Source organism: Callorhinus ursinus, unplaced genomic scaffold, assembly GCF_003265705.2.
Source record: "Callorhinus ursinus isolate GAN/ISIS: 27379988/994484 unplaced genomic scaffold, GSC_fseal_2.0 scaffold90, whole genome shotgun sequence".
Taxonomy (NCBI): domain Eukaryota; kingdom Metazoa; phylum Chordata; class Mammalia; order Carnivora; family Otariidae; genus Callorhinus; species Callorhinus ursinus.
The window spans coordinates 2,638,440-2,656,770 of NW_027397152.1; the positions used below are offsets into that span (position 1 = coordinate 2,638,440).

An 18,331-nucleotide genomic window follows, 5' to 3' on the forward strand; every position below is an offset into this window, starting at 1 on the left:
ACGGAGCCTGTATTGATCTCCTAGGGCTGCCCTAACAAAATACCACAGACTGGGTGGCTTAAACAACAGAAACTTATTTACTCACAGTTCTAAAGGCTGGAAGTCCAAGATCTCTTTGTCATCAGGTTTGGTTTCTTTTGAGGCCTCTCTTCAGCTTGCAGATGGCTGCCTTTTCACTGTGTCCTCTTATGGTTGTCCCTCTGTGTTGGCTGTATCCTGATCTCTTCTTTTGTTTTCTTAAAGATTTATTTATTTATTTTAGAGAGAGCTTGTGCTTGCGAGAGCAGGGGAGGGTCAGAGGGAGAGGAAGAGAAACTCAAGCACACTCCCTGCTGAGCGCAGAGCTGCCTCACAACCCTGAGATCATGACCTGAGTCAAAGCCAAGAGCCTGATGCCTGAGACACCCAGGTGCCCCCTGGTCTCCTCTTCTTATAAAAAAGACACTGCTCATATTGCATTAGGGCACATCCTAATGACATTTTCTCTATCTGTCTATCTAAAGATTTTAGATTTTATTTATTTGACAGAGAGACACAGAGTGAGTGAGCGAGAGAGAGAGCACAAGCAGGGGGAGTGGGAGAGGGAGAAGCAGGCTTCCCCAGAGAGCCGGATGCAGGGCTCGATCCCAGGACCCTGGGATCATGACCTGAGCTGAAGGCAGATGCTTGACAGCTGAGGCACCCAGGTGCCCCCCTAACTGGGGCTGGATAACTTCTCTACTACCTGCACCAAGCTTTCTGTCTCTGCATCTGGGGTTGTTCTCCCGGACGAACAGGAGTCGGCTGCGGACTGAGCAGGTAACGGTACCGACAGCAGAGCTCCCGTGGAGTGGCCTTGGTTAAGGCGGCCTTTGAATCTTCCCGCTGCGGCAGCTCTGACGAGACTGTCAGAACTGAGTGCCGAGCTACATAAGCCGGACCCTCTTTGTCCTCTAGTCCATTCCTGCCTGGAGCCGCCCATACTCCCTACCTTAAGGTTCACTGGCATTGAAAAGGGGGGAGGGGCCAGATTGGGGACAATGAGAATGTCAAGGATTTAAGACCTCTGGCAAAGTCGCTCAGGCGCACGAGGGACTTTTGACAAACTGGAAGGAGTAAGGGAATGAGTGGCACATGCTAAATAAATCGGGCGGACCCGAGAAGCCGGGCCCTTACTGACACCCAACCCGCAGGCAAAGCTCGGGGATCCCGAACTTGACCCGGCAGAAGCCGGGCGACACGAAGGTGGCGGTTTCCCCCCGCAGCCGGAGCGTCGCGCCTCTCGGGGCCACTTCCGGCGGGGGTGTGGAGGTCGCCCGCGCGCCCGCGCTTCCCGTGGTCTAAACAGCCCGCCCGGGCCTGCCCTGGACGGCGAGTCCCGAGCGTCCGGCCCCCTAGGGACTCCTCGCCGACCCGGCCCCCTCTCGAGCCCGAAAGCCCCTCCCCTTCTTACAGATTACAAACCCTGGTCGCAGTAGAGCGCGTAAAGACGCCCCCCCCCCCCGGGGCCCCCACTCCGAAGGGCCCAGAGTAAAGCGAACGGGCACCGCCGTCTCCCAGAAGCACAACTGGGGGTCCCGGCCGCCCCGCAGTAGGAAGCCAGCCAACGGGGTATCCCTCCACCCGGCGCGTGATCTCCACGCTACCCGTGGGCAGCGCCCGGCTTGACCCCGCCCTAATGTCCCACCCTCCCGCGATAGGGAAGCGTCCGCCGGGAAGAAGCGGACGACTAAGTGGCACAGCTTCTTCCGAGTGTTGTCGTGGGTGGCTCTGAAAAGAGCCTTTGGATGGATAGGATGGAAGCTCGAGCCGGGCGCTCACTTTCAAGCCCGCTCCCCGCGGATGCGGCGAGCCAGCTGGATGTCCTTGGGCATGATGGTGACGCGCTTGGCGTGGATGGCGCACAGGTTCGTGTCCTCGAACAGCCCCACCAGGTAGGCCTCGCTCGCCTCCTGCAGCGCCATCACGGCCGAGCTCTGGAAGCGCAGGTCCGTCTTGAAGTCCTGCGCGATCTCGCGCACCAGCCGCTGGAACGGCAGCTTGCGAATCAACAGCTCGGTGGACTTCTGGTAGCGCCGGATCTCGCGCAGGGCCACGGTGCCCGGCCGGTAGCGGTGCGGCTTCTTCACGCCGCCCGTGGCCGGCGCGCTCTTGCGGGCCGCCTTGGTAGCCAGCTGCTTGCGCGGGGCCTTGCCACCGGTCGACTTGCGGGCGGTTTGCTTCGTGCGAGCCATAGCGAACCAAGACACCAGCTCACCAGCGCAGCGGCAGCGAGAGTGACGCGGCCGCCGCCCGCCGCACCAGCCTTTATAGGCACCGTCTTTTTCCGATTGGGCGGGACAATAATTGAAAGTCCCGCGCTGGCTGTCCATTGGCCGTGACGTCACCCGCCCTGCCGCCACCCATTGGCTTGGGCAGAATCCTCCCTACCCCCGCCCACCCGCCTCGCTCAGTCTACTTTCCAGTTGGCCAACAGTCTTCCCTACCTTGTTTTTCCTTTCTTTTCGGCCGGCGGGGGAGGCCCATTTGGGTTCATAACCGTGTCAGAATGTTGTTCCTCCTCGGCCTTTCGCCCCCGTAGAACACCGCTCCGCACCCCCTTCCTTCCTTCCTTCCCACGCTGTCTCCCCAATTCAACCTCAATCTTGCGTTTGCTCCCCGTCCCCCAAAACGCCTTGTGACCTTTGAGGAGCCCCCTCGTTCGTCTGACGGATCTTTTTTCCCGCCTGCCGGTGGTTTTCAGATTGGAAAGTTGTCTCACCCACGCCCGCCGCCCGCCGCCCGCCGCCCGCCGCCCGCCGCCCGCCGCCCGCCGCCCGCCGCCCCTCGAGCGCAAGATCCCGCCTCCAGAAACCGAAGTGCGGACCTGTACCGCCGCTGCGAGGGCGGTCCCTCTCTTTTACTGGACTAAGACAGCCGACTGTGTTAAGCCAAGGACCAGGTCCGCCCCACTCCCGGGAAATTGTCCGCTCCCCCACTAGCTGGGGACGCACGTGTGTGTTGGGCAAAGGCCTCGGGAACGCGGCGAGCGGCGCACTCGGCACCCACTCCTGAGACGGGAGTCTGGGGGCCGCCTAACACTACTCAGGACAGGACCCAATCGACCGTGGCTGCACCCAAAGAGATTCGGCCCCTCTACCAAACAATGAAGATGGCCGAGCGCTCGGGGTTCGAAAGGCGAGCGACGGCGGAGGGATAACCCCCCCACGCCGCACCTCCGTGTCTCTGGGGGGCTCGGCCTACGACTTGGCAAAGACGGAATGCAAAAGACTGACTACTGTTAACAACTCTTTATTTGAGGCAGTGGGTGGCTCTTAAAAGAGCCTTTGATTTCACAGTTGCCCCCTTCGAGACCAGGGCTGGCGGGGTTTGCGGACGCCGGCCTCACTTGCCCTTTGCCTTGTGGTGACTCTCCGTCTTCTTGGGGAGCAACACGGCCTGGATGTTGGGCAGAACGCCGCCCTGGGCGATGGTGACTTTGCCCAACAGCTTGTTCAGCTCCTCGTCGTTGCGGATGGCCAGCTGGAGGTGGCGGGGGATGATGCGCGTCTTCTTGTTGTCTCGGGCCGCGTTCCCCGCCAGCTCCAGGATTTCCGCCGTCAGGTACTCCAGCACCGCCGCCATGTACACCGGCGCGCCGGCCCCGACCCGCTCGGCGTAGTTGCCCTTGCGCAGCAGGCGATGCACCCGGCCCACCGGGAACTGCAGGCCAGCGCGGGACGAGCGCGACTTGGCCTTAGCACGAGCCTTGCCTCCTTGTTTGCCACGACCAGACATGACAGCGACACTCGCGGCCAACACCTCCCGCTTGACGACCGAAAAAGTCGCCGCAGAGCGCCCCACTTCACCCTTTTATAGGCAGAACCCGGATTGTCTACGGAGCACTTCGATTGGCTCAAGCAGATCTTTGTCCTGACGGCCAATAGGGTGGCTTGGCCAGAATCCGCTTATTTACATAATCTCGTCGCCCGCGCCCGAGCGCCGCCGAAAAATCGCGAATCACGACGCGGCGTAACCAGAGCCTTAATTTGCCTACGGCCTCTTTAAGTACCGAGGCGCTTCCGGTAGCCTGGGCCTTGCTGTGCTGCGTGCGTTTCTGCTCCGTTCTTGGTCTGTCGCTATGCCCGAGCCGGCAAAATCCGCTCCCGCGCCCAAGAAGGGCTCCAAGAAAGCGGTCACCAAAGCCCAGAAGAAGGACGGCAAGAAGCGCAAGCGCAGCCGCAAGGAGAGTTACTCCATCTACGTGTACAAGGTGCTCAAGCAGGTGCACCCCGACACCGGCATCTCGTCCAAGGCCATGGGCATCATGAACTCCTTCGTCAACGACATCTTCGAGCGCATCGCCGGCGAGGCCTCCCGCCTGGCGCATTACAACAAGCGCTCGACCATCACGTCCCGGGAGATCCAGACGGCCGTGCGCCTGCTGCTGCCCGGCGAGCTGGCCAAGCACGCCGTGTCCGAGGGCACCAAGGCGGTCACCAAGTACACCAGCTCCAAGTGAGTCCCTGCCGGGACACGGCGCTCGCACGGGTCGCCGGTCGCTTCACTCCAAAGGCTCTTTTCAGAGCCACCCACCTTCTCGGCGAAAGAAGCTGTTTTCTCTCTTCAAAATTTCTTCTCTTTTAATACCACTTAATTTCATTTCCTTAGTCGATGTCAGCATTTTCCCTTGGAGGACATGCAAGGAACCCAAGAAGGAACTGATTCTTTAGCGTAGTGGAGAGCTAGGTAGAGTATGTGTATTTTTTGAAAAGTAACAGCTCTAACAGTGAAACGGTTAATGATGCGTGGCAGTCAACTTGTCTCAATCAAGATTGTAGAAATTAGTGTTAAAGAGTGTTTACTGTAAAGCAATTAGATTGGATCTGTACTTTGTAATTGCATTTTTCTTGCTCTGGAAGATTCGTGTTTGTAAAAATGCAAAGCAGTGCTTTCGAATCCATGCCCGTCACGTATTAGTAAACCTTATACTGTGTACCTCGGTATCTTGATTCTGTCGTTGACGTAATTCCTAGTTTACATACCTCCCCTGTCCCAGTTTGGTATTCTTTTCAGGTACATGGAATCAGTATGTACTTACTGTTCAAATTGGAGACGTTAAATTGTTAGAATAAGATAATAAAAAGGCCACTTATTTACAATAAACCGTTTTTGCTCAGGTGTTGAGAATTTACACAATTCTCCATAGTTGTAGTTTTGCTATTTTACAATCTGGATAAGGAAGGAAGCAGGAAAGAGGGTTTATAGATGTTCAGGGATTTCCAGATCCTGGGCCTGCTAATCACAAAATGCCCAGAAACTTACATTGTTAAAACTGTTAAGTCTTAAAAATGTCTGTCACTTGCTTGGAAGTGACATTCATTCTCTTCCTCTCTGAAAATAGTCGCTAAATATTAGAGAATAAAAAGGGCTTTCTCCATTTTTGAGACTAGATGTTTAAAAGCAGTGCTTCTTAAAACAGTCCAAAGGCCATACGACCCTGAATCAGTTTATCCCTAAAGCCACACATATTTCCTCCAAACCCAGATCATGGGCACTGGAGGTGAGAGGCCAGGATGAACAACCTCTGGAACACTCCAGGTGATTCACATGTTTGATAACCACTGACATACTGGCTATGTAGTTGCGGTATTACTTGGTAAAAACCTGTTGGCAGTTTTCGGTCACCACCCAGATAGTTCTTTCTTTTTCCTAAATTGTCCTTTCCCAGAACTGTTTTTAATACTACATACAAAATTAGTTTCATTTATTCCTTCATTAATTCAGGGCACCAGATATAGCATAGGACTTTGCCTTTCTACCTTTATTAGTGTTTGAAAACACATTTTAAAAGAGGTTAAGAAAACAGAAGATAAGGTACTAAAATAAATCTGTAAAACTAAAACTTCCTGGAAAAAAAATGTCAACACTGCAGGGGTCCTAGCCCATCCCCTTGCATAAACTCTTTTTCTCATGTACGTTCATAAAATCCCAAATATTATCCTCCAGCATGATTTTTATTACCTCCTGTCTGCCCTGCCCAATTAAAGAACAATAACTTATTTCTAATTCTAGTAGAATTAGAATTCTACTAATTCTAAATTAGTAGAATTTAGGATTCTACTAAATCCCTCCCTTCTTTCCGATGGTTAGACCCCAGGAAACATTTTCCTGCTTTTGCACGTGCCTTTGCTTGATCTACTAAGAGATTAGGCAGAAGGCTGAAGCGTGGAGATGGGGAGGAGAAAAGAAAATAGAGGAAGGTTTGAGTTTACAGGGAGGAATATAATGAAAACATTTTAAGAAGCACACAGGATGTTGGGCACATGCCATAATTACATGTTGGGGAGGTAGTCCTTACATTTGGTTCTGAGGATTCTCTGAATATGGGTAGGAAAGCCAAAAACAGCTAATTCTTAAAGGTGGAGGTGGCTCAGTGTAACTATATTATCTATCAATCGTTCCCTTTAGCACCAAAATTTACACTTAGAAGTGTGACATCTGTTCAGGCTCCACTATGACTATTTGTGCACACCATTTCCTGCAATAGAGGAGAGGGGGGAAAAACATATTTTGTACCCTCAGATAAGTAAAACATGCTGGGGATGCAGTAGTAAACAGACAAGAAAAAGTCCCTGTCCACATAAAGCTACATGTTAGTTGGTGGATGCTGAAAACAAGTAAATGAAAGAAATGTATAATAGTATAATATTCAGGGAATGATATGTGCTATGAAGTACAACAATATGGAATACAGTGTTGACAACAGGTCTGATCAGTTAATATTTGAGCAGAGGCCTGAATAAAGATAGTGAGCCATAGCCTATATTGGAGAAGAGTAGTCTAAGAACTGGAAAACAAGTGCAAAGGTCCTGAGGCAGGCACAAGTTTGGGGAGTTCAATAAATAAGCAATGCTAGTATGGCTGAAACACAGCCAGCAAAGGAAATATCTGCAGGGAGAAGAGATCAGGGAGGTAGTTGAGGATCAGATCATGTAGGCCATAGAGAGGCCTCATAGGCCATCATAAAGATTTTGTCTTTTATTCTAAATGAGTTGAAGTGCCTTTGGAGAGTTTGATCAGGGTAATGACATTATTTGACTTGTTTTTTTTAAAGCTCCCCCAGGATGCTATGTTAAAAAATAGACTAGGAGAGCAAGAGTAGTAGCAGGAGAGAGAGAGGTGGTATCAGTGGAGATCTGAGAAATAGTGAAGATATATTTTAATTGAAACTGATGAACTGAATGTAGGTTATGACAGGAGAAGAATAAAGGATTAATTGCAGGTGTTTGGACAGAACACTCAGAAAGAGCTGCTATTTACTGACATGAGTGACGAGTAGGTTTGGAGGGAGAAATCCAAGAGTACTGTTTTGGACAAAATTGTGAGACTCCTGGTAGCTATCCGAGCAGAAATATCAAGTAGGAACCAGATAGGAAAGATCAAATTCCTGAATGGGAATATGAAATATGATAATCTGGAGTTCAGGGAAGAGAAAGGGGTTAGGTGTAGAAAGTCTGATTCTTGCTCTTTTGTAGATGATCTACCATCTTTTTCTGAAAGCACTTAGAATCACTATAACATGTCAAGATATATTCTCTCCCTGGAAATAACTTAGCTTCGGGCTCAGTATTTGACGAAACTCCCCTATCCAACTTCAGTTTCAATCTCAGACTTCAGAAGACAGAATAACCAAGTGTCTAAGCCAATGTGATTTGAGCATCCTTGGACTAGTACAATCACTTAAGTCACTATTATCTTTAATGAGTAGAGCAAGTATGATGAGCAAAAGATAACATTCAGAGTTCTTCTAGTTAATAGATGGATGATCACTCTCAAACATACATTAGCCCTTTAATGAGGTGAAAAATCTTATATGTTCATGTTGAAATTGTATCAGTTAGCATAGATTTTTTTGCAAACATAAAATGGATGATAATGTCTATGAAAGCTGTTTCTGTAGTATTTAAAGTCTTTAATCATAATTTTTAAAAAATTTCTCAAGGAGGGGGAGTTCAAACCTACAGAAAAATTGAGAAAAATAGTAGATCTTCAACCATATCTTCATCTAGAGTCACCAGTTGTTACTATTTACCGCATTTGCTTTATCACTTTTCATGCACACTTATACATTTTCTGAACAATTTGAAAATAAATTGTAAACATCTTGACACTTGTCCCTAAACACTTTAGTGTGTCTCCCTTAAAAATAGACATTCTCCTATATAACTACATACCATTATTACATGCAACATATTTAATACTGAATAATATTGTTATACAAAATCCATATTCAAATTTCTTCAATTGTGAAAAAAATATCCTATATATAGCTGTTGTATTAGTTTCCATGGCCTAATTGGAAATAGCCTTTGCAGTTGTAAGAAATTACAGTCGATCCTTTTTTTGTGTGTGTGAAGGGTTTTTTGTTTGTTTAATACAGCTGAAAAGAATGCATATACAAAGAATTGAGACATGAGAAAGCATTGGTTCAACACTAATGAATCTACAAGAATTAGGATTTGGGGAAGGTGGAGATTACCTAAACGTTTTCAAAAATTGGAAACTGCAACCAAAATAAGTGGATAAAATCCCTATTAACACTTATGAAGAGTCTTCATAAGACTCCATGACTTTTTTATTAAACTAGAGAACCTTAACTAGCTACTCTAGGGTTCCTCATGTGCAAAACAGAAATAAGGGGATTCCCCTGACTGGTCCCTATGTTGTTAAATGTTCTCCCCACCCCCACCCCCAGCTTCTTCATGAGGGAGGTCTCCATCCTCCCAACTTGAAAGAAGATGTGCATCATTCCATAGACATCTGTCTCCTAGGGCCACCCCTCACATTTCCTCCATTTACCAGGTCTTCAGTTGTGTTCTAGGAACACCATATCATACACTATGCTAGGCATATAGGACAATGACTGACAGGGAAAAAAAAATGTTTTTTAATGATGTACTCAATCCATTTGGTGTATTTCAAAAGGTGCAATACTTTTCTTCATTTATCAATGAAAGAAGTTAGAAATTAACTTTAAAAAAAAATCAGCAAATGGCAAACAAATTTCCTTGAAAGTCACAGTCACATATATAGTGCATCCTAGAAAAGAGGAGGGGCAAGCAGGTTCCACCCACTTTCATGAGTTTCATCAAATACTGGACCTACTCAAGGGTAAAGAGAAAAGGCAACTTTCAAAAAGGAGTCTGTTATTATTAAATGAGGCATTTACTATACTTCCTACCTAAGAGCACCAGATGGGGAACAAGTTTTCTAAACGAGATCTAGGAAGTGGAATGTGGAATCAATCCATCCTCCTCTCCTTAAGGGCTGTCCAGTGGTTAATGAATTTAAAAGAACATGACTAAATAAGAACAAACCCCCCCACACACTCCCCGCATCCCACACCTCCCCACAAAAAAAAGGGGGGGGAGGAAAATTAAAAGAAAAAAAAAAACCTAAATGTCTCAGATCATTCTCCAGAGTGAATGGAGTCCCGGAGCATCTTCAACAACCCGAATTAGTCTGTTACAGAGTCATCACAAGCATGCCTTGCTTTTAAACGAAACAAAAATTTTTTTGAAACAAAACAAAAACTAGTACTAATCACTTTTCTGACAATACACAATTACTCAAATTAACTAGTACAGAGAGGGGGAAGGGGACCATACCTACAGGCCTTGTCTCACACGAGTGCATGTAGGTAGGTGCAGGGTATTTGTCATTATTGCAAAAACAAATTTTAATCTTTAATCTTTAGTTTGATTTAACATTGCTTTTAGTATGATTCTGAGCCCAGCTGTGTGGAAAGGGCTCTGGAGAGATGTTCACAGCAGCACACACCCTGCGGTTCTTCTTTGGTTTGGGAGGCTCCAGGGCAGCCAATATTGCTTCGTCACATACATTCTTTTTTTTTTTTTTTAAGATTTATTTATTTATTTTGCGAGAATGAGAAAGAGAGAGAGAGGGAGTACATAAGAGGGGGGAGAGAGGGAGAAGCAGGCTCCTCGCTGAGCAGGGAGCCCAATGCGGGACTCAATCCCGGGACTCCAGGATCATGACCTGAGCCGAAGGCCGCCCAACCAACTGAGCCACCCAGGCGCCCCTCGTCAAATCCATTCTTTAGGCCTCTCTCTGCGAGTGCAGAACACTCCGCATACTTGACTGCCTTTGGGTCAGGGGCCGGCTTTTCAGCAGTCTCTAGAGTGATAAGCTTCTGTTTGTTCTTGGCAAGTTTCTCAATCGTAGAGGGATCATCTCAGAGATCAATTTGGGTCCCAACAAGCAAGAACGAGTCTTTGGACAATGGTGAGTTATCTCACCCACTTTTCTTTCACATTTTCAAATGAGGATGGTGAGACCACCGAAAAACAGACTAGAAATACATCTGTGGATAACTCCGTGATCTAATCTGTCATAATCCTCTTGCCCTGAAGTATCAAAAAGTCCAAGAGTATATGGCTCTACACCAATCATAACTGTGACTGTATAGTTGTCAAAAACAGTCGGTACATACTCATGGAGATGTGTTTGTCGTGTAGGATATCAGGAGACATGTTTTACCAACGGCACCATCACCCACAACAACACAATTGTCTGCATTGCTGCAACAGTTTTGTATCCACTTTAAATATTTCAAATTCGATGATGACCTCAGCTTCTCTGCCGGGGTGTTGGCAGCACTGCCTACAGTTGATCCTGAACAACAATGGGTTTGGGGCACTGACCCCTGGGCAGTTGAAAATCTGCATATAAATTTTGATTCCCTCCAAACTACTATAAGACTACTGTTGACTGGAAAGAAGGCTTTCTGATAACATCAGTCATTAACACATAGTTTGCATGCTATATGTATTATATACTATTTTCTTACAATAAAGTAGGCTAAAGAAAAGACAATGTTATTAAGAAAATCATACGGAAAATACATTGAGTCCTGTGCTGTGTTTATAAAAAAAAAAATGTGTACAAGTGGACCTGTGCAGTTCAAATGTGTTGTTCAAAGGTCAATTAACTGTATTACAAACTTTGTGGCTTAAAACACACATGTATTTTCTTACAGTTCTGGAGAGCAGAAATTCAAAAGCGGTTTCGCCAAGTGGAAACCAACCAAGACTGTGCTCTCTCCAAAGGCTCTAGGGAGAAACTCCATTTCCATGCATCTTCCAGCTTCTGGGCTGGGGGGGGGGCAGCTTTCTCTGCTCATGGTCCCTTCTTTCCTCTTCAAAGCCAGCATCATATCATCTTCAAATTTCTCTCTGCTTTCATCACCATTTTCCTCCCTTGTCCTTTCTACTTTACTCTGATAAGGGCCTTGGTGATTACATTTGGGGCTCACCCAAATAATTGAGGATAATCTTCCTATTTCAAAATCATATCAGTAAATTCCCCTTTGCCATATAAGACAACATTCACAGATTCTAGGGACTTAGATGTGGACATATTTGGGGGCCATGTTCAGCTTACCATAGCTGTTGACTACTGTTATGGGTTGAATTTTGTCCTCTAAAAAGATATGTTGAAATCTAACTCCCGGGTGCCTTAGAATGTGGCCTTATATGGAAGTAGGGTCTTTGCAGAGCCTTACAGGCATACCTCTGACATATTGTGGATTAGGTTCCAGACCACCACAATAAAGCAAATACTGCAATAAAGCACGTCAAATGAAACTGGTTACTCACTGCATATAAAAGTTATGTTTACACTATATTAAGTGTGCAATAGCATTATGTCAAAAAACCCCAGTATATGTACCTTAATTACAAAATATTTTATTGATAAAAAATGCTAACAATCATTGAGCTTTCAGCAAGCTGTAATCACTGATCACAGATCACCATAACAATAATACTGAAAAGTTTGAAATATTGTGAGAATTACCAAAATGTGACAGAGACACTAAGTGAGCAAATGGTGTTGGAAAAATGGCGCCAATGGACTTGCTCCGCATAGGGTTGCTGCAAGCCTTCAAGTTGTAAAAAATGCAGTATCCGTAAAGCCCAATAAAATGAGATATGCCTGTAATCAATTTAAAATGAGGTCATTAGGGTGGGCCCTAATCCCATGTGACTAGTGTCTTTATGAAAATGTAGAAACACACAGGAAGAAAACTGAACCAGAAGCCAGAGTTGTGCTGTCACATGCTAAAAAATAGCGCTACCAGAAGCTGAAAAAGAAGGGAGGATTCTCCTTGAGAGCCTTCAGAGGGACAGGGCTCTGGCAACACCTTGCCTTCGAATTCCTAGCCTCCAGAACTATGGCAGAAAAAAATCTCTATTGTTTTAAGCCACTCAGTTTCTGGTCCTTTGTTATGGCAGCCCTGAGACACACAAATACTAAAATTTTTAGTGATAGAATTACATTGTTTAACTTTATAAATAAAATCTCAGATTTCTTTAAATCCCAGACATTCCTTCTTGATAGTAATATTAACCTCTGGCTTTGGTGACATATTAATTATAACGCTTGGAGACTCAGTCCAAATGTGCAGTTGGAGCACCTCTATTTTTTTCCTATTTACCCCATTTGGCCTCTTTGAGACCTTTCAGGACAAAAGGTCTATCATCTTTTATGCTGGGAAATTATGTTGTTATTTCTCAAATATTTCAAGATTCAAATTAGTTTAAATAAAAGTATGTCAGATAAAGGGGCTTAACTGGATGTCTGACGTTACAGCAGGGCTTCGAAGTTGGCTGAATTCCATGAGTGATTCACTTCTCTGATTCTCCCCTGAGGATGTACCTTCCTCTAGTGTTGTCTGTAATTCTTCTTTACCTTCACACCCACAGAACACTCCATCCTCCTTTGCTCTTCAAAGCAAAGAAACTTCTCTCCCAAAAGATAAAAGCAATCTACATTTCCTTACTCAAGTTACTTCAATTTCTGAAATGTTTGTGCTCATCAGATTGGTCTAGATTCCTGAACTAATCAATGCACAAAGGGGTTTGGGATTACACTTAAACCAATCAGGCCAACCCTGTAAGATCTGTTTTCTGGAAAGCACGGGTGACAGTGGTTCTCAAATTTGCCTGCCCGTTAGAGTCACCTGGAGAGCTTTTAAAAAGTACCCAAGTGCAGACTGTTCCCCGAAACCCTTAAATCAGAATTTCTGGGGGTGGCACCCAAGCATCAGTAGTTTTTAAAGTTCTCCAGCTGATTACAATGGACAGTCAGGTTTGAGCAGCACATAGGGATTAGGTGGACTCCTTAATGAAAATCAGGAAACTATTAGAAAAACAGGAGAAAAGTAAATGCTACATAGTCAGTAATATATGTTATAGGACTATCAACTTCTAAGTTGTATTTCATGACAAACACAGAAGAAGAAATAAAGTCTTGAATACTTTAAGGAAACATAAGGAGAAATCGTCTGGAAGAATTAAGGTGATAGTCTTCCTCCCCACTGAGCTGTGTTTTTGTTTTTTGGTTTTTTTTTTTTTAGCAGTTTGATTCACTTTTATTTTATTATTTTTCTTTAAGAAAGCAAAATCCTGTGTTTGTGTTCTTTTCGCTGAGCCCTACGAGCAGCTCTCAGATTGCCAACTCCATATACCCACTTGAATGTCAAAAGCTTCTTGAATTTAAATCACAACTCTGGATCACTCTTCAGTGCCCCAAACCACACCTCCCCCCCCATACTCCATCCTAATTAACAGCACCAGATGTTCAGGGGTGTATGGGGGGCTCAGTTGGTTAAGCGTCTTAATTTCCAGTTCAGGTCATGTTCTCAGAGTGGGGGGGCGTGGGGTTCAGTCCTGCCTCAGGCTCCCTGCTCAGGGGGGAGTCTGCTTGAGATTCTCTCCTCCTCCCTCCCTGCCCCACCCCACAGCATACACTTTCATATAAACAAATAAAAAAATATACACACAGCACCAGTTGTTCAAACCAAAATCTTAGGGGTTTTGCTCTTACATAATCTTATTCCTCACCAAAATCTAATTTTACCTCCAAAATATAATCCTAATTCCAACATATCTAACCATCACATTATCACTGTATTCCAATCCAAAGTGTCTAGACTTCCTAGTGGTTCTCACACTTTAGCACCCATTGGAATCACCCAAAGGATCTTTTAACAGATTATTGGGGCCTGAAATTCTCACTTTTAATAGATTCTCAGGTAATGCTGACGCTGCTGATCTGGAGACCAGACTTCAGGAGTCACTGCTCTAATCCACAACACTACAAGAGCCTCTTACTTGGTTTTCTTGCTTCTGCTGTGGACAGTCTAGGATCTATGACCCACTAAGCAACCAGAGTAATCTTTTTTAAGGTTAATGAGGTCATATTATGCAGATCCCTGCCTAAAACAATCCAAGATCCTAAAACTCAGAACCCTCAAATCAATCAACTTCCTTTTCATTTTCCCAGCCTTATTGGGCTTTCTGCACCTCCAGCATTTCACTCTTTACTGCTTCAGAAATTACCCATTTTTTGTTCCCAGTGTGTGGAAATAGCCTTTAAATCGGACAAACTATTCTAAGTAACAATTTTTGGGGGAAATCACTATTACCATTTTAGGCAGGTTTTGTGGGTTTTGATTAGCGGTGGAGCAGCAGAGAGAAGGCACAACCATTAAGGGCTAATTCCTCCATCAAAATCAGCTTCACTTTTCCTAAACGGGGAATTTTCACATAAATGATTTAGTCAGGTGCTCGTGAATCAAGGATAGATACCGACTCGAGGAATTTGTTGGAACCAAATATAAAAGCTATCATTTCTTAGCAAACATAATAACTAAATATTTAAGTATCACCACCGTTTTACCAATTGGGAACACCATATGCTGCTGGTTTTATCCTTTTCTACCGTGCATAAATAACTTTACCAAAAATCAACCCAGCCTTTCTCAGTCTAACAACTTACTACACATGTTCTGCACACAGCAAAGCTTAACTCAGTTTCAAGAACAGTCCTCTCCGAAAAGCACAGCGCACCTATGCCCCTTTAGTTTTCCAACCTACCTAAACAGATTTTGTCGCCTAACTGAAAAGAAAGAGACGGACATTTTAATTGAACACGCATGAATTTAATGTACTAGAAAAGAAGCCCAAAAAACAAACTAGGAGCCATAACACAACACGTGAACAGCTTCTTTCACCGAGAAGGTGGGTGGCTCTGAAAAGAGCCTTTGGAGTGAAGCGACCGGCGACCCGTGCGAGCGCCGTGTCCCGGCAGGGACTCACTTGGAGCTGGTGTACTTGGTGACCGCCTTGGTGCCCTCGGACACGGCGTGCTTGGCCAGCTCGCCGGGCAGCAGCAGGCGCACGGCCGTCTGGATCTCCCGGGACGTGATGGTCGAGCGCTTGTTGTAATGCGCCAGGCGGGAGGCCTCGCCGGCGATGCGCTCGAAGATGTCGTTGACGAAGGAGTTCATGATGCCCATGGCCTTGGACGAGATGCCGGTGTCGGGGTGCACCTGCTTGAGCACCTTGTACACGTAGATGGAGTAACTCTCCTTGCGGCTGCGCTTGCGCTTCTTGCCGTCCTTCTTCTGGGCTTTGGTGACCGCTTTCTTGGAGCCCTTCTTGGGCGCGGGAGCGGATTTTGCCGGCTCGGGCATAGCGACAGACCAAGAACGGAGCAGAAACGCACGCAGCACAGCAAGGCCCAGGCTACCGGAAGCGCCTCGGTACTTAAAGAGGCCGTAGGCAAATTAAGGCTCTGGTTACGCCGCGTCGTGATTCGCGATTTTTCGGCGGCGCTCGGGCGCGGGCGACGAGATTATGTAAATAAGCGGATTCTGGCCAAGCCACCCTATTGGCCGTCAGGACAAAGATCTGCTTGAGCCAATCGAAGTGCTCCGTAGACAATCCGGGTTCTGCCTATAAAAGGGTGAAGTGGGGCGCTCTGCGGCGACTTTTTCGGTCGTCAAGCGAGAGGTGTTGGCCGCGAGTGTCGCTGTCATGTCTGGTCGTGGCAAACAAGGAGGCAAGGCTCGTGCTAAGGCTAAGTCGCGCTCGTCCCGCGCTGGCCTGCAGTTCCCGGTGGGCCGGGTGCACCGCCTGCTGCGCAAGGGCAACTACGCCGAGCGGGTCGGGGCCGGCGCGCCGGTGTACATGGCGGCGGTGCTGGAGTACCTGACGGCGGAAATCCTGGAGCTGGCGGGGAACGCGGCCCGAGACAACAAGAAGACGCGCATCATCCCCCGCCACCTCCAGCTGGCCATCCGCAACGACGAGGAGCTGAACAAGCTGTTGGGCAAAGTCACCATCGCCCAGGGCGGCGTTCTGCCCAACATCCAGGCCGTGTTGCTCCCCAAGAAGACGGAGAGTCACCACAAGGCAAAGGGCAAGTGAGGCCGGCGTCCGCAAACCCCGCCAGCCCTGGTCTCGAAGGGGGCAACTGTGAAATCAAAGGCTCTTTTAAGAGCCACCCACTGCCTCAAATAAAGAGTTGTTAACAGTAGTCAGTCTTTTGCATTCCGTCTTTGCCAAGTCGTAGGCCGAGCCCCCCAGAGACACGGAGGTGCGGCGTGGGGGGGGGGGTTATCCCTCCGCCGTCGCTCGCCTTTCGAACCCCGAGCGCTCGGCCATCTTCATTGTTTGGTAGAGGGGCCGAATCTCTTTGGGTGCAGCCACGGTCGATTGGGTCCTGTCCTGAGTAGTGTTAGGCGGCCCCCAGACTCCCGTCTCAGGGGTGGGTGCCGAGTGCGCCGCTCGCCGCGTTCCCGAGGCCTTTGCCCAACACACGTGCGTCCCCAGCTAGTGGGGGAGCGGACAATTTCCCGGGAGTGGGGCGGACCTGGTCCTTGGCTTAACACAGTCGGCTGTCTTAGTCCAGTAAAAGAGAGGGACCGCCCTCGCAGCGGCGGTACAGGTCCGCACTTCGGTTTCTGGAGGCGGGATCTTGCGCTCGAGGGGCGGCGGGCGGCGGGCGGCGGGCGGCGGGCGGCGGGCGGCGGGCGGCGGGCGGCGGGCGTGGGTGAGACAACTTTCCAATCTGAAAACCACCGGCAGGCGGGAAAAAAGATCCGTCAGACGAACGAGGGGGCTCCTCAAAGGTCACAAGGCGTTTTGGGGGACGGGGAGCAAACGCAAGATTGAGGTTGAATTGGGGAGACAGCGTGGGAAGGAAGGAAGGAAGGGGGTGCGGAGCGGTGTTCTACGGGGGCGAAAGGCCGAGGAGGAACAACATTCTGACACGGTTATGAACCCAAATGGGCCTCCCCCGCCGGCCGAAAAGAAAGGAAAAACAAGGTAGGGAAGACTGTTGGCCAACTGGAAAGTAGACTGAGCGAGGCGGGTGGGCGGGGGTAGGGAGGATTCTGCCCAAGCCAATGGGTGACGGCAGGGCGGGTGACGTCACGGCCAATGGACAGCCAGCGCGGGACTTTCAATTATTGTCCCGCCCAATCGGAAAAAGACGGTGCCTATAAAGGCTGGTGCGGCGGGCGGCGGCCGCGTCACTCTCGCTGCCGCTGCGCTGGTGAGCTGGTGTCTTGGTTCGCTATGGCTCGCACGAAGCAAACCGCCCGCAAGTCGACCGGTGGCAAGGCCCCGCGCAAGCAGCTGGCCACCAAGGCGGCCCGCAAGAGCGCGCCGGCCACGGGCGGCGTGAAGAAGCCGCACCGCTACCGGCCGGGCACCGTGGCCCTGCGCGAGATCCGGCGCTACCAGAAGTCCACCGAGCTGCTGATCCGCAAGCTGCCGTTCCAGCGGCTGGTGCGCGAGATCGCGCAGGACTTCAAGACGGACCTGCGCTTCCAGAGCTCGGCCGTGATGGCGCTGCAGGAGGCGAGCGAGGCCTACCTGGTGGGGCTGTTCGAGGACACGAACCTGTGCGCCATCCACGCCAAGCGCGTCACCATCATGCCCAAGGACATCCAGCTGGCTCGCCGCATCCGCGGGGAGCGGGCTTGAAAGTGAGCGCCCGGCTCGAGCTTCCATCCTATCCATCCAAAGGCTCTTTTCAGAGCCACCCACGACAACACTCGGAAGAAGCTGTGCCACTTAGTCGTCCGCTCCTTCCCGGCGGACGCTTCCCTATCGCGGGAGGGTGGGACATTAGGGCGGGGTCAAGCCGGGCGCTGCCCACGGGTAGCGTGGAGACCACGCGCCGGGTGGAGGGATACCCCGTTGGCTGGCTTCCTACTGCGGGGCGGCCGGGACCCCCAGTTGTGCTTCTGGGAGACGGCGGTGCCCGCTCGCTTTACTCTGGGCCCTTCGGAGTGGGGGCCCGGGGGGGGGGCGTCCTTACGCGCTCTACTGCGACCGGGGTTTGTAATCTGTAAGAAGGGGAGGGGCTTTCGGGCTCGAGAGGGGGCCGGGTCGGCGAGGAGTCCCTAGGGGGCCGGACGCTCGGGACTCGCCGTCCAGGGCAGGCCCGGGCGGGCTGTTTAGACCACGGGAAGCGCGGGCGCGCGGCGATGGCT

At 49.0% G+C, this 18,331-nt stretch overlaps 6 protein-coding genes and 1 pseudogene across 6 annotated transcripts; 3 read left to right on the forward strand and 4 right to left on the reverse strand.

Annotated features, from left to right (window-relative positions):
* Window positions 1–1,717: 1,717 nt before the first annotated feature.
* Window positions 1,718–2,351, reverse strand: LOC112813284 (histone H3). The gene has a single exon (XM_025858332.2). The coding sequence runs from the start codon at window positions 2,349–2,351 to the stop codon at window positions 1,803–1,805; it is 549 nt and encodes a 182-aa protein (XP_025714117.2). The 3' UTR covers window positions 1,718–1,802.
* A 903-nt stretch (window positions 2,352–3,254) lies between these two features.
* Window positions 3,255–3,834, reverse strand: LOC112813285 (histone H2A type 2-A). The gene has a single exon (XM_025858333.2). The coding sequence runs from the start codon at window positions 3,754–3,756 to the stop codon at window positions 3,364–3,366; it is 393 nt and encodes a 130-aa protein (XP_025714118.1). The 5' UTR covers window positions 3,757–3,834; the 3' UTR covers window positions 3,255–3,363.
* Window positions 3,835–3,945: 111 nt separating this feature from the next.
* Window positions 3,946–7,870, forward strand: LOC112813288 (histone H2B type 2-E). Its single transcript, XM_073888388.1, has one exon. It carries the CDS (start codon window positions 4,100–4,102, stop codon window positions 4,478–4,480), a length of 381 nt encoding a protein of 126 aa, XP_073744489.1. The 5' UTR covers window positions 3,946–4,099; the 3' UTR covers window positions 4,481–7,870.
* LOC112813315 (cell division control protein 42 homolog pseudogene) lies at window positions 6,480–11,562 on the reverse strand (annotated as a pseudogene).
* A 3,402-nt stretch (window positions 11,563–14,964) lies between these two features.
* LOC112813286 (histone H2B type 2-E) lies at window positions 14,965–15,664 on the reverse strand. Its single transcript, XM_025858334.2, has one exon. The coding sequence runs from the start codon at window positions 15,518–15,520 to the stop codon at window positions 15,140–15,142; it is 381 nt and encodes a 126-aa protein (XP_025714119.1). The 5' UTR covers window positions 15,521–15,664; the 3' UTR covers window positions 14,965–15,139.
* Window positions 15,665–15,806: 142 nt separating this feature from the next.
* On the forward strand, window positions 15,807–16,365 carry LOC112813291 (histone H2A type 2-A). The gene has a single exon (XM_025858338.2). It carries the CDS (start codon window positions 15,864–15,866, stop codon window positions 16,254–16,256), a length of 393 nt encoding a protein of 130 aa, XP_025714123.1. The 5' UTR covers window positions 15,807–15,863; the 3' UTR covers window positions 16,257–16,365.
* Window positions 16,366–17,270: 905 nt separating this feature from the next.
* On the forward strand, window positions 17,271–17,965 carry LOC141371717 (histone H3-like). Its single transcript, XM_073888387.1, has one exon. It carries the CDS (start codon window positions 17,271–17,273, stop codon window positions 17,817–17,819), a length of 549 nt encoding a protein of 182 aa, XP_073744488.1. The 3' UTR covers window positions 17,820–17,965.
* Window positions 17,966–18,331: the final 366 nt, after the last annotated feature.